The sequence below is a fragment of the Heloderma suspectum genome, chromosome 3, assembly GCF_057233095.1.
Source record: "Heloderma suspectum isolate Gila_16-S chromosome 3, 16-S_ref, whole genome shotgun sequence".
Taxonomy (NCBI): Eukaryota; Metazoa; Chordata; class Lepidosauria; order Squamata; family Helodermatidae; genus Heloderma; species Heloderma suspectum.
Genome location: NC_139460.1, coordinates 257,738,503 through 257,753,725, shown reverse-complemented (window position 1 = coordinate 257,753,725; position 15,223 = coordinate 257,738,503). Strand labels below are relative to the sequence as shown.

The 15,223-nt window shown below is 44.3% G+C and overlaps 1 protein-coding gene across 6 annotated transcripts in view; it reads right to left on the bottom strand.

Moving 5' to 3' along the window:
• SH3PXD2A (SH3 and PX domains 2A) overlaps positions 1–15,223 on the bottom strand; it is a 374,731-nt gene that overhangs the window by 32,499 nt on the left and 327,009 nt on the right. For all 6 annotated transcript variants that reach the window (XM_084846410.1, XM_084846409.1, XM_084846411.1 and 3 more), the window contains 2 exons: positions 13,851–13,964; positions 9,647–9,730 (listed from right to left, as the gene is read on the bottom strand). In XM_084846410.1, coding sequence (XP_084702536.1) covers positions 9,647–9,730; positions 13,851–13,964 — 198 coding nt within the window. The remainder of the gene's footprint in view (positions 1–9,646; positions 9,731–13,850; positions 13,965–15,223) is intronic.

The following is a 15,223-nucleotide window of genomic DNA, read 5'->3' as shown; positions in this document are numbered from 1 at the left end:
GGCTGGGATCTAACTCCCCATGCTACCTCCATGATTAAAATTTTGAACACTTGAAGAGGGTTTTTATATAATCTATGTATAAAACCCCTGAACATTCTATCACATTCTAGAACCAGGCTGGGGAACCGAAGGCTTTCCAGATGTTGTTGATTACAACTCCCATCATCCTTGACCAGGGCCAACATGAAGGGTAGGCATGGTTGGGCACTTGCCAAGGGCCCACACCCCAGCAGGGGCCCAATGACAAGGGCCCCCTGGAGTTGCTCCTCCTCTTCACTATTGCAACTTGCTTGTTCACCTGCCTCACTCTGGCCCAGACAGCTATGGTGGTAAGAAGGAGGAGCAGTAGATGCCACTGCCTGCTTGCTCCCAGGTTGTCTGCCTGTCAAGCAAACAAGCAAGCAAGCAAGCCGTAGCAACGATGAGAAAGAGGATGAGGAGCAATAGCAGCTGGTGACAATGGTGGTGGGAAGGTGGACTCATTGAGGGAGGGGACCCATTGAGGGTGTCCTGCCTAAGTGCACTGTAATGAAATGTTCCCCAGCAACTGGTATTCTGAGATCTCTGATACTGGAGGTAATATATAGTCTTCATTTATGTATGTATGCATGTATGTATTACATTTCTATACCACCCAATAGCCAAAGCTGAGACAAGAAGCCACTGACAGCCCTATCCTCCACGAGTGTCTGCTCCTGTTTAAAGCCATCCAGGTTGGTGGCCATCAATACACCTTGTAGTAGCAAATTCCATAGTTTAACTATGTGCTGGGTAAAGAAGTACTCCCTTTTGTCCTGAATCTCCTGCCCTGTAACTTGATTGGGTGACCCTGGGTCCTAGTATTAGTAGAATTGCCCCTAGCCACTTTCTCTGTACCGTGCCTGATTTTACACACCTCTATCATTCCCTTCCTTAGTTGCCTTTTTTCTAAGTTAAAAAGCCACAAATTGTGTAACTTTTTCTCATAGGGAAGTTGCTACAGTCCCTTCATAATTTTGGTTATAATTTTCTGCACCAGCTACAATATCCTTTTTGAAGTCTGGTGACTAAACTGTACACATTGTTTCAAGTATGGTTGCACCATATAGTTGTATAAAGGCATGATGATATTGGAAGTTTTATTTTCTATCCTGTCCCCCTAATGGACCCCCCCCACACACACACACACATGGAATTTGCTTTTTTCACAATGGCTGCAGACTGGGGCAACATTTTCATCAAGCTACCCACTACAACCCCAAGATCTCTTTCCTGTTCAGTCACCATAGGTGTCCCTACAAGCAAATTCCTATTCCACCTATGAAACTAATAAACCTTTACCTAGTAATGGGCAAAAAGAGCGTACAAACCTATATTATGGCCTTGTTCAGGAGTCTGTCAAATGCCATGCAATTACCAACATTAAAACATGACAACATAGGATGGATTCATATTACTTTTCCGTCAACTGTGCTGAGTAGTTTTCTGAACATATCTCCCACAAGTCTGTTTTTATCCTCACAGGGGAGGTGGCAGCAGAGCCATTAGATCGGCACTGAAACCATTCCTAAAACCAGATTCTTCATGATCTCTTTCACGAGATCACAAAAAAAGTGTAGTTACTCTGCTCAAGTATTTTCTTCCATGATACAAATCACCAAAGAAGTGAAATTATTCTACTCAAATATGGCTAGATTTGCTTATCACAGATGTGGCTGGCTCCTGAGTTGAGAACAGAATTTCTAAGTTACCTCACGTTGCCTATGCTTTGGCCAGAAACTCATTCCCTCCCTCTCAGAGCCGAATAACGGGGAAAAAACCCAAACCGAGCCACATCCTGCTACTAGTATTGCCAATTCAACATTCCTCTTTGCAGTACTATCTCTTTTACCCAGTTTATGATGTTTAACATATATGATGATGAGCACACACATGCACACACATGCACACACACAGCTGATGTGAGCCAAAAGGGGGCTGTGATATTGCTACAAAAAGCTGGCTCTTGCAACAGTCCTATTTTTGTAAAAGATCTGGATAGTTCAAATAAGGCTCAGGCTTAAAGCCAAATTTGCAAATGCCAAGCAGCTGAAGTTTGCCCATCATGGACTCTACTTTCCAAGATTCATTTCTTTTGGCAGAAAGCCATCTGAAAGTGAATACGGGTCTTTCTGAAACATTTTCTTTGTTCACTTAAGATGAGAACAGCAAGGTAGAAGAGAACTGAGGGATAAAAAGAGGACATGCTATTATAGCAGAGCTTTGTAAAAGATTAAATCCCTACAGATATTATTAGAGCCCCTGTTATGGATTGGTTTAGCTGTTCTATTTTTAAGCCTTCTGTTCTGCAACAGGAAGCTATCATTAAAGTTTCCCTTTGCAGAGTGCTTTCACAGCAAAATATTGTAACATTTCTGAAATTACACTCATTTAGTTTCTTTCAGTGGTGGAAGAGGGGAGACCACAAACACACACACAAATGAAGTTTATAATTCAAACTGGCACTCTTGAGTATGGGCCTGCTCGTAACCCCAAAGCAATTTGGGACAGTCTTCAACTGAGGCTAACCGTAGAAAAAATTATAATATCGAATATATGCAAGTCGGCATTTATGGGAAGAAGCAATGAAACATTATCATTCAGAAGAATGACGGGTGTTGCATCCAACTGACCAAGGAACATTTTAAAGGGATCTAAGACAGCACACAAATCAGCACATCTAGCTTTTAGAAAGATCTTTTCTAAAAATCTATTTCTAGCTTATCTGTTTGATATGGTTTTATGCTTTTAGTGATTGTAAGTCACTTTGGATTCTTCTTTAAAGACAAATGGTATAAAAATGTTTTAACATAAATAGAAAATTCAATATTTCTTCCACCTGTTTTTAGACTATACTCTGGATCAATCACTAGTTGCACTTTAAGTTTTACCATCCTTTCTAATGTTCAAGAGGAAGCATTCAGCTTTCTTCCTGGCAGTGTTGAAATTACTGCTATGCTAGCACCTCACCAGCCTCTCCAAATTCTTTGTTGTCATCGTGCTGTCTTTTTGAAATGCAAGATTCACTCAAGACACCAAGAAGCAGACAAATGTGCTGAAAATCCTGAACCACATTGAGCCTGTTCACCTTCAAACTCTTATCTCAGGTCAGCTTCCTCACATCAGCTCATGTTAAGGTTTGACAACCCTTTGCCTTTGTTAAAAATATATTCCAGTGTTAATGGAAACCATGCTGACATGCACACTATGCAAATCACTTACTTCCACACATTACTGCAATCTAATACCTTCGATATCTGTAAGGTTCCTCTTCTCTCTAGGTGTGTTCCAGGGTTTGGGCCAACACTGAGCAAGTTCCATTTTTGTTGTTCTTTGAGGGGGAGGTCTAAGAGCTGGTGCACATAAAATAGAAGCCACATAGCAATACTTCAAGTTGCTCCCTGTGGCATCTGTTTCCACCCAGCCTCACATGCAGAGATCAGACAATTTTCTCCATACTGCTACTAGGGATGGTTGAGAAATCTGCACTGTCACGTTGTTGTTGTTGTTGTTGTTTTACAGACTTATCTGAGCCATAGCTCCCAGAACCAAATGCGGACATGAATGTGATTTTTGATTGGAAATCTGTGCAGTTCCAAGCTTGCAATGTGTTCCATGAAACAACAACAACAAAAACGCATACATTAACATGTGCACATTTGAAAACTGTGCAAAGAAAACTGTATACATTTCTAAAATGTGCACAAATATGCTTTAGTGAATGGGTGCATGCATACATTTGAAAAATGCACACAAAATACATCTTAATTTCTGTGCTTAAACCCCAACCCCATATAGAACCAGGAAAGAACAACTTTAGTGGTGCAAAAACCAGAACCTCAATGGGATTAAGAATGTCAGAACCACCAATCCCTAATACAACCATTTGTTTGTAGAAACAGTGGAGAAAAATCTGCCAGTTCATAACTAGTGTACAAATGTGTACAAACCAGTTGTGTACAAACCATTTGTGTACAAATGGTTTGTTGCATGGGGGAAACCATCCTGGGATGTACTTATATGAAGGACATTAAAAGGTGTCCCCAACCAGTCGTGTCCGACTCTAGGGTGCGGTGCTCATCCCCGTTTCTAAGCCGAAGAGCCAGCGCTGTCCGAAGATGCTTCCGTGGTCATGTGGCCGGCATGACTGAACACCGAGGTGCACGGAACGCTGTTACCTTTCCCGCTGAGGCGGTACCTATTTATCTACTTGCAATTTCTTGCTTTCGAACTGCTAGGTTGGCGGAACCTAGCACCGGCAGGCACACCAAAACAAGACCAACATTGCGGGTGCATAGGGGGGAGAAATGATGAGACAACACAAATAGAGTTGGGATAAAACTGGGCCACATTTATTGACATATTACAATCTGGGAAGGAAGCACCGGCGGGCATATAGAAAACAAGTAATCATGACAGGTATAGAGTGAGGTATTCGTCGTCTGTGGCATGGCGTCTACTGTAGCCACCCTGCAGTTCGATCCACCCAATTCTGGGCTGGGAGACCTTCCCCTGTCACCACCCCTCGAGCCACGGAACCCAAGTGGGTGAGGAGGGTCAGCCTCAGAGGTAAGCCTTATCTCCCAACTCGGGGCCACTAAACCCGGAGCCGAGAGCCTCGGGCCTTACCAGTCACCTGAAACGGTGCCGCTCACCTGTCCTCTCCCCCAGTGGAGTGCCCACCCGGAACCGCCACAGGAGGGCGACAAGCCTCTGCTTAGTCACCCTCCCCCCAACCTACACAGCAAAACACTCCATGATGCCCCTTCGCAGATACTCCAACAAGAAAACATTGCCTAGGTCAGAGATGGCCACCATCTTCAGGGATCCCAACCGTCATTCCATGCCCCTCTCGGCAGCAGGATGGACCCAATGATGGCAAATCTGGGCCAGCGACACCGAATCAGCTGTAAATCTCAGGCTTGAAGAATCAGGACCGATGATCATTATAGCTGGCAAATTGTGCCGCATGATCTGGGAAAGGTCCTTGCCTTTCCCACCCACAGGTTGTTCCCTCCTAGATGCAGCACTGGAACATGCAGGGGAACACGCACCAACCCATAATGGAATGGAGTGGGAAGAAAGCACTCTCGCTACAAGCTGCGCCGGTCAATCTGCGAACACATGCACCGTGGCAAGGCAAGGCACTTAGGCAAGGCGGAGGGCCTTCCCCCTTCCCCCCTTCTCACTTTTCTTTTCTTCTCATTTCCTTTTGCCCCTTTTCCTCCCCGTCTATGGACGTTGCACTCCGACCTGAAAAATTAAGACCACAATTCGAAGCTGCCTCCCCACGGAAAGGAGACCTTCTATGTGGGGTGGGAATGGATGGAAACAACCCTTTGAATTGTAGAGGGCCATCTATGTCTTCACCTCCCCACCCAAACACAACTTCCCCTGCAGCAATGGGGCCACATGCATATGTCCCCATTCCTTCCCATGAGGGTGAGAAAGGAAGAAATCTGCTCACAGTGCATAGCCCTGATGCTATGTATTCATTTGGCCAAATAAAAGAAAGCCCTTATCTCTTCTTCCAGAGATCATCTAAAAGATCTCTCTGGAAGAGAGGGAGAGACTAATAACAAACAAAATACGTGCACTTCCCATGCAGAAAATGATAGCTGAATATCCTAGATACAACTTGGCACTTTTTCCCCTTTCCTTTTTACCCCCCCTTTTTTTTTTTGGTCTCCTCCTCCTCCTCTTCCCATCTAAATACAAAAGATGCTGGGCAGGCAAGGCCATCAAAGATCATAGAATCATAGGGTTGGAAGGGGCCTACAAGACCATTGGGACCAACCCCCTGCTAAATGTGGGAAGCCTGATTCCCAGGCGGTCACCCAGCCAAGTACAAACCAGGGCTGACCCTACTTAGCTTCTGAGATCAGGCAAGATCGGGCACATCCAGCCCTTTGACTGATTGCTTGGAGGTGTGGGGAAAGAACTCCACCACATGCTTGTTATTATTATTATTATAACTGCACTGCAGGCCGTTCAGGAGGCATGGGCACCCCCCCCCTCTGGGTTGGCAAGGCTGCTCTGCTGCCACCCACAGCAAAGGCAATTCAGGCTGCTTCATAGCACTGAAAACTCCCCTTCCCTCTGCAGGGGTGGCAAGGCCACTTAGCTGCTGCCCACTGAAATCCCCAGCCCTAAGGGCCTCACTGGAGGTGCAGGAAGCGCCCGTAGCACAGCAAGGCCATGCTACTCAGGGGCGATTGCTAGCTGGTAGGCCGACCTGCTATATTGGCCAAACAGGCCACACTACCCGCAAAATGGGAAGAACCCTCAGGGAATGAACCCCCGTTGGCTGCAGCCACTCCAGGGTGAGGGAACACTCCCCTACCTCCCTGAGACAGCAAGGCCACGCCGCCGCCACCATCCTCGGCCAAACGGGCCGCTCTGGGGAGGAGGAAAATGACCAAGAGGCAATTCAGGCACCGCAAATGGCAGCCAAATGGGCCACTGTGGGGCATGGGAAAAATCCTCCCAAGAAAGGCAGCAATACAGGGGCCTCAGTCAGAGGCAAATGGGCTGCTCTGAGGCACAGGAAAAAGCCCGTGAAAAGGTGGCAATTCAGGCAAGGCGGAAGAAAACTCACCCCTCTTCCAGTTGGAGCGGGAGGCTGTCGCCGCCACCGAGAAAGGTGGCATTTCCAGGCTGCTCGGGGTGAGGGAAAACTCCCTCGTTGGGCAAAATGGGGCTCCACAGAAGGCGCAGGAAGCCCGGAGGGAGCAAGCTTGGTGAAAATCCCACCGCTGGGCCGGCAAGGCAGCGCTGCAGCCGCCCGCTGCAAAGCGCAGCAGAATCCGGGCCATACGGGGCATGGGAAACTCCCCCCCCCCGATAGGCACGGCGAGGGCCTGCAGGGTCAGCCGCTGCAGTCAGCGGCCCTAGGGGCAAGCGGGGGGGATGCAGGGAACTACTCCCTCCCCCCACTCGAGAGTGATGGCCCCACGAGTTCCAGGGGGGGAACAAACAAACAAAAACAAACAAACAAACAAACAAAAACAGCCCGCCCTAAGAGTGGCTGGCACCCTCCTGTGGCTCGCTGGAGCCGTCGCTGCTGAGTGCCATTGCTTCCTCCTCAACGCTGCTGCTGCTGCTGAGCCAGACATTACCCAAGTACTTTACACAAATATACAAATCTACCAGAGGGAGCAGTTTAAAATGGACTCTACTTGGGAGCTGTTTCACCTGGGCAGACATTCTTTTGAGGAAAAGACCTTGTGTTTATTTCCACATCCAAACCGGCTGGCATAAAAAGCAACAGCCACAGCACCATTGCATTTCTTGTGGCTGAAGCGAGACACAGGTAGAACTGGAACTCACCATTTCCTGGCTCTGTGTTCTAATAATGTTCTGTGACACAAAAGGGCCGAGGCAGGGAAAGCTATCCACATGTTTAGGTTATGTCTATGTATCATATTATGGAACATCATTGCGTGACCTGATCCTGCTTCGAAAGACTGGGGGCAGCGGCATGCAGTTTGGGGAATGATCTAATTAAGGCTCCTATGCAAAACGCAATAGCTCAAATCCAGTGTCTTCCAAACCACAGAAGAATTATCTTTAAAAATACTTTCCCTTCAGTCAGCAGTCTCTTTGTGCTGTCTCTTTGTGCCATCCATCTCCTTGTCCCTCCTTCCCCTTTGCTCAAACAACCTCCATCAAGACAAAGTCATTCTGTGGCTCAGAGCCAACAGTCCTTCAAAGATGATCTGATGTTAATGTTTTAGAGCAGTTTCACATCGGACAAATCCTCTCATTTATTGTTTACCACAGTACAAGTTCTTCCTTCATTGGTGTTTTTGCTAGGATGAGCCCTTAAGACAACTGGATCTCCAAATGGCAGTAATTCAGTACCTTCAAGCCTGAAATATACACAGTGTCTGTGATGGCCACCTCCAAGGGATTGTCCAAAGGCCAAGGGGTGGCCTACAAGTTTCATGACAGTCATAAAGACTTAAGGAGTTTTACTACAAGTCCTATGGCTCTCTTGCCTCCCTTTATGTATACTCCAGCTTTGGCAACTGAACAGGATAGATCCCTTCCTGCAAGGCAGTAAAGCAGGAGCATCAAATGTTCCTTGGAAGGTTTATGACTTCTGCAAATATTCTTGATAAGATGTGATATAGAGTCAGGGAAGATGAATTTCCTAGAAGAATCTTGTTTCTATATAAGAAATGGCAATGCCTGGTATTCCTCTATGAAGAACAAACATGCACGAGAAGCCCCAATTGGTGCTGTCTTCCTATAGCATTTATATGCAGCAAAATAATTGGCACGTGTTTTTGCAACATACAAGAGTGTACATACAGACCTACAAAGAACTGATACAGCTTTGTGTGTCATCCTGTATAGCATGATCACCAACAATCTTTAAGATATGGGCTTTAACCTTCTGATACAGTGCACTTTTTCCAGTGCAAATTCTAGGGCATATACACCAGGTCTGAAAAACCCTTGAAGAGACAAATTACAAGCTAATGCACACAACGGTGGTCTAAAATATATCCAGACTTAATACTGAATACAGCACTCATCAGGTCCAATTTGCAGGGATACAAGGTTTTCTAATCTATTTTGAAGTCTAGGTAAGATTCCTAGATTCTAAAGTATACCCAGAAAGTTGGCACACATCCTCTGACCCTAATGCTCACCTCCAAGATAATATACATTGTTAGGGGTTCAAGCACAGCAACCCCCTTTATTAAAACTGTTGCCTTCAACATTCCTTTGCTCAACTACAGCCTTAATTTCTAGACATGCAGTCTGCTTGCTTCCTTTAGACCAACCTTTCCAACTTTGGGTCTCCAGATGTTAGACTTCAACTCCCATCATGTCTAGCCATCATGCCCAATGGTCAGGCATGACGAGACTTGCAGTCTAACAATATCTGGGGACCTACGATTGGGAAAGGCTACTTTAGACCCTTTCCTCTTCTCCCTTTCCTCTTTTTTTGGGAAGTGCATATAAAACAGGTCAGGCTCTTGGTGCACCTTTGTAAACCACATGATAATACCTCTCCCTATCTTCCCTGGAAAAGCCCAATCCACAAAGCACATGAGCAATCAGCAAATTATTTAGAGTACTTCTTTCTTTAGCCCACATGTCCAGCTGCTATGTGTCCTGGAGTTTCAAAGTGACAGTAACTAGCACAGTTTGAACAAGCCCCACCTTTGAAAATATAGGAGGATTCACAGTGCCTTCAGAAGAAATTCTAAAAAAAATTTTTTTAACCTACATTTGTAAAATGGAATAAAAAAGCAACATTTATTTCAAATGCAGAATTATCAGAAAGGCTCTTTCATGCCTTTCTTTTTCTGTCAACTGAAGAACCTTCAAAAGCGATGACACTAGAGACTAAAAGATGTAATAGAGTTGCTGGTGAAAGCACACACTTTCTACGGAGCTAATTTTTGTGACTGGCTCTCATCTTGACATGCACAGCAGGCAGCATCAAAACACTATCTTTGCTGTACAGAGGCTTGTTTCTATTGCAAAGGAAACAAGACTCAATCAAATGGGACACACCGCCAGCCATTCTTAGCAATGACAAATTGCAAGAGAAGCAGCAGCAAAAAGCTTGTGCGCCTTTCAAGGGACTATGTCCCAGAAAGCTATTCACCTCGACTCTGCTGCCTGTTGACCATCCCTCCCAGTGTCCATCGCCGGTCCAGGCGCCTCAGGTGAGCCTTGCGTCGCTTAGAAACTATTTTGGAAAATGGATGAAAACATAAAAGAGGAAAGAAAGAAAAACAAAAACGGATGGATGAATAGAGAACAAAAAAAAGCCCAACAAAAACATGATAATTGCAAAGACTGATCTTGTGTTAGCAAGAATGAGATGTAATAATACAATGAGATTAGTTTACAAGTTGTAATAAATGGGTTTACTAGTTGAGGCTCAGGCACATAAAACAGGGGTTTCCATAACACATTTAGTGGACGTCAATCATCAAAGGCCATAAAAACAACAGACATCAAAAATAAAGTGGTGCCTTTGCTCAAACTGCAGGTTCATCGGGCATCTTTGTGGCCTAAGAATTCAGGGCCATGCCAAGGTTGCAGCCTGCTCCATGGATGACTCCGTAGAGGCAGAGGAGAGGTCCAAATCTGTACCATGCAGGAGGAAACCTTTAGAGAGGCCTCTACATGCTAATACACACTGATGGAACCATTGGCTTCCTTCTGTCCAGAGGCCTCTACAAAGACCTGGTATGATGCAGAGAGTTTACTGGGGGCAAGTACCATGGGAGTGTGGGCACTGTGGGTGAGGGAACACCACTTGGGATCTGTAAATACAGCCCCCGCCACAAAGATAACTACATTAAAACATTTTAACTACAATAAGAACAGCTGTAAGGGGTTTGAGGAAGGAAGGAATTGTGACAACAACCTGTTAGCTTGGGAGAGATGGCATGTGCTTTGAGACCAACTTTCCAATCTCTCTGTCTCTCTCTCTCTTTACATTTATGAGATTCAAGAAGAACATGTCATATCAAGTGCTTTTGCACAGTTAAAACTAGTGCGCCAACTGCACCCGTTCCTGGAGATGTCTGATCTGGCCAAGGTTTCACATGCCCTAGTTACATCTTGTTTGAATTACTGCAACGTGCTCTACATGGGGCTGCCTATGAAGAGTGTTCGGAAACTGCAGTTGGTTCAAAGAGCTGCTGCCAGACTGTTGACTAGGGCTGGTTACAGGGCACACACAACTCCCTTGTTAAAACAGCTTCACTGGCTTCCAGTCTGTTTCCTGGCACAATTCAAAGTGCTGGCTATGACCTATAAAGCCCTATATGGCTCCGGTCCAGGTTATCTGAAAGACTGTATCCTCCCTTATGAACCTGCCCATGTCCTGAGATCTTCTGTGGAGGCTCTTCTCTCAGTCCCACCACTGTCACATTTGGTGGGAACCCAGGAGAGGGCCTTCCCAGTGGCTGCCCCATGGCTGTGGAACACCCTTCTCAGGGAGGCTAGGATGGCTCCCTCCTTGATGTTTCCAGAGGCAGGCTAAAACATTCTTGTTCCAGCAGGATTTTGGGACATAGTTGGAACCTGGGGGTAAGCTGCCAAAATACTGTTTTAAAATGCTGTTTTGATATTTTAATATAATTTTAATTGTATTGCTATTTAATTTATATTTTAACTTTTGGATATTTTCATATCTTTTAATTGTATATATTTTAATTTTTGTAAGCTGCCTTGTGTCCCAGTACTGGGAAAAAGGCGGAGTATAAAATTACTACTGCTACTGCTGCTGCTGCTGCTGCTGCTGCTACTACTACTACTATCAAAGCAAACAATTAATCTTGTACTTGATACACAGCTGTGATTCACTGGATTATGAACAAAAAGGGAAGATCTGCAACTGTGAGATGGTTAAAATAATTGTGCACAGAGGATGCTTTATTTTTATGGCAAGAGACACAATTGAGTTACATTCATAACTGAGGCCATCTTTCAAATTAATTCCATCATTCATTTACTGACAAACTGATTCTGGAATTCATGAACTGAGATGTCAAGAGAAGGGAATAGCCTTTGACTTTGCTAGTTCTCTCTTAGTTAAGGAAATGAAAGCATTCCTATGTGAAGTGTGTGTGTCCCTTAAGCGTTTAGATAACTTTATGGGCACCAGTCCTCACACTTAAGTCTGATCATCCGCCTACTGCTCTTAACTGAACTCCCCCCACCACATACATACCATCTAAGCCCCTTTCTTTATACCACTGCTTGCCCGCCAAGATCCTTGCACATGTCAAAAATGGCTGCCTCCTCCATCCTGCCAGCGTGTGGGGGTGTTTGGACGATTACAGGGGTAAAAGAAGCTATCATGGCTTCTGCCCCTGCCGGTGTGTGCTGCATGCATGAGCGTAATTTGCGTAATTACAGTGCAGGTTGCCGGGTCATCTGATCCTGGCACATGGTGCAGTGGGGATAGCTTCGTATCCACCATACAACCACTACTGCATGTCTTGGGTTGTAGGGTGGGTACGAAGCCACCCCCACCACGCTGCGCCCTGGGTTCAAACAATAGGTAATTATGCAAATTACAGTAACGTGCTCAGCGCATGCAGGGGTGGTAGTGGTGGGGGAGAAGCCACAATGGCTTCTTTTACCCCCATGATTGTCTGAACCTGGACAGTGTAACCTTCCTTGTCATCTAAGTCTCTTCCTCAATTGGCCACAGGCCACCACCATCCATCCCCTCTCCTTGGCTGCAAATGCTGTTGAAATGCAGAATAAACGTTTTCCTGCTCTTTGACACCTGCACTATTAATTTAAATGGAGTTGGGGAGAAGCTGATGCTGTGGCATGCAGTATCAGCCATTGGTACTCCACCCCCTTTGGCACAGTGAAGGCTTTGCTTTCTAGCTCTAAAGATGATTCAATAATCTGATGTATGTCAGAGTGCCACAGGTTGCACCTGGGACCCCAACAGGTCTTGATATGATAAGGCCCTTGGCCATATGTTCAAGAACCCTCATGGAAAGGTTTCTGCATCCCTCTGTTAAGATGCTGATCAGTGCCTTGAAGGAACTGCTGCAGGCCTTCATTCCCGAGGTAGAGGAAAATATTCTAGTAGGACCTGGAAGTGGAAGGGGTGATGGTGGCTTGTGACTAAGGAGCATGTTCATAACTTCAAGTTTCACCATTTCTCTCATGCACCTGCACTTGCTTATTATAGTAGTGCTCTGAATTCTAAATAAAGATGCATTTCTCAGGATGTTTATATAAACATGGTTGTAATTCCCATCTGTGGATATGAACGTTTTTTTCTGGTGCAACAGCAGCAACATACACAATGCCATGAGTTCTCACGAAGATTGAGGGGAACCATTATACTGTATACAACTGTTTTGGAACAGCATCCTTTGTGCACAGTTATTTATGGCTCAGATGATGAAGTAAACGTGATGGAATAAGACAATAAGGGAGTTTATACTGAAAGGAAACAAATACTCTGATAGGAGAGGATGGATTCAATTAGCACTAACCAAAATAGGGCAACGAAAAACAACACCTTTTGGAGACAGGCTATATGTAGGATTTTATAGCATTATTAGACTAAAAGGACTTGTAAGTCAGGACAAACCCAGAATAATTTCAATATTGTAATATAGTATTTGCAATGAATTATGCATGTATACACATCAGGGAGGGAGGGTTTTAAAATGAAGAGAGAGTTTCATAGACAGTATATACACACTCTCACTCCCCCCTCTTCTATGAGAAATTTAATGGAAAAGGGGGTGGGGAAAAGCACTCAGATGCTATGATATGCCTCTTATGAAAGAACATGGATCCATGATTACATATTTATCACAAGCATCATCAACCACACAATGCTAGAAACTCTACACCAGCATTATCACATAGAATGAACATTTTGTAGAATATTTTTTATTATGCTTTAGAGCAGGGGTGGGTAACTTGTGGCCCTCCAGATGTTTTGGCCTACAACTCTGATCCGCCCTAGGTAACAAAGCCAATGGTGAAGGATCATGAGAGTTATAGGCCAAAAGATTTGGAGGGCTACAGGTTGTCCACACCTGCTTTAGAGTTATATAGCAACATGTATAAAGAATGACCATTACTTCTATAGCTCCTATTACCACACACCTAATCATGATAGCCATGATGGCATTAACAATGCTTTCATCTTCCAATTTGCTCTTTTAATGAATAGCTACCATTGAACACCTAACTAGACTTTATGCTGATCCTTAGCACAGGTATACTCTTTCTTATAGGATAACAGTGGGTTTTTATTATGATCTCTTACACAGAACAATCACCCCTGAAACTATCCTCAGCATTCTTACCTTCCCCTCCTTTGGACATGTTAATTTCAGAATCATCTCTAATTCCACTTTGGGATTCCAGGTATGTGGCAGGGACCCAGCCTTGCTCTTCTGATGTGCTTACAAACCACCAACCTGCAAGGATAAGTACAGAAGAGTCGTCATTATACACATGCATAAACACACACACTCACAGAACAGCTTCCAGTTCTTCAAACCCAGGGTTTTACCACTTCTCAGAATAAAAATAACAATATAATATAGATACAAGTAGGACCTGTAACAAAATGTTGTAGTGTATCCCCACCCTTTAAGAGGAGTATTCTAGTTGTCCTGGAACAGGAGTCTTGTAGACCTTTGTAGGCCTCATTGATCTGTCCATGGGTGGGTCAGGGATAAGGTATTTTCAGGAGGGGTGGCATTAAAAGGACACTGAGGCTTCCCCTGCTGTGCTCAGGTTTGGGGCTTGTTGCCAGCCCCAAATCCAAACATTTTATAGCTATATAGCAGGGTGGGGAGGGGAGTCTGGAGAGGTGAGGCTGGGGGAGAAAAATGTTTTCCCTCCCTATTCACCAAGTAGGACCATCTAGAACTGCACATTTTCTATGAAATATGCATTGCTATTGAAAATAAAGTGACCAAGTTCCTGACCTATGCACAAGAATATATTGTATTTCTAGTAAAAATCTCCAGCAATTCCATTATCCATACCCAGATGGCCCTATTAAGTTATTCTAAACATGTTGTGTAACCCATGTAGCCCAACGTTATAGCCCTGAGTGTCCACATCCTTTGGAAGACCTCTAGAATATGAAATCAAAATAATTAAAATGTAGATTCAAACGCTCAGATTTGAATTCATTCAAAGTTTATAAAAAGCTGCTTTTCACAGTGCTGCCACTAAGCAATACCCCCAAATTGAAATATTAATGGCACAGTGATCCATACTTTTCTGGAATTAGATATCACTGCATTCTTCTCCCTCCCCAAAAACCTGGTCATGTTTTTAAAAGGTCTACTAATTACTAGAGTAAACTAATATTTAACTCTTTCCCATCCAATTGATCTGAAGTTGTCTTACAACATATATCAAGTCCTCTTTTAAGCTGTATTGGCGGCGGTGCTGGTATTTTACGAACACATTTAACTAAATGTGTGACATCTTAAATTGCCTACCTCCTTTTCAGTTCTATTTGCCAAAGGATAGAGACGATGAAATACATCATTAAACCAGATTTAGCCAATGCCAGATTTGGCTGTTTTAGATAGAAGTAATACAGTATATGAAGGCATTTACAGGGCATGAAACATACACTGTAAATATACTTCATTAAAAGTTCCCTATTAGGCTGAAATTAACACTTTGCAGAAGGTTAGATAATTTCTTGCCTTTG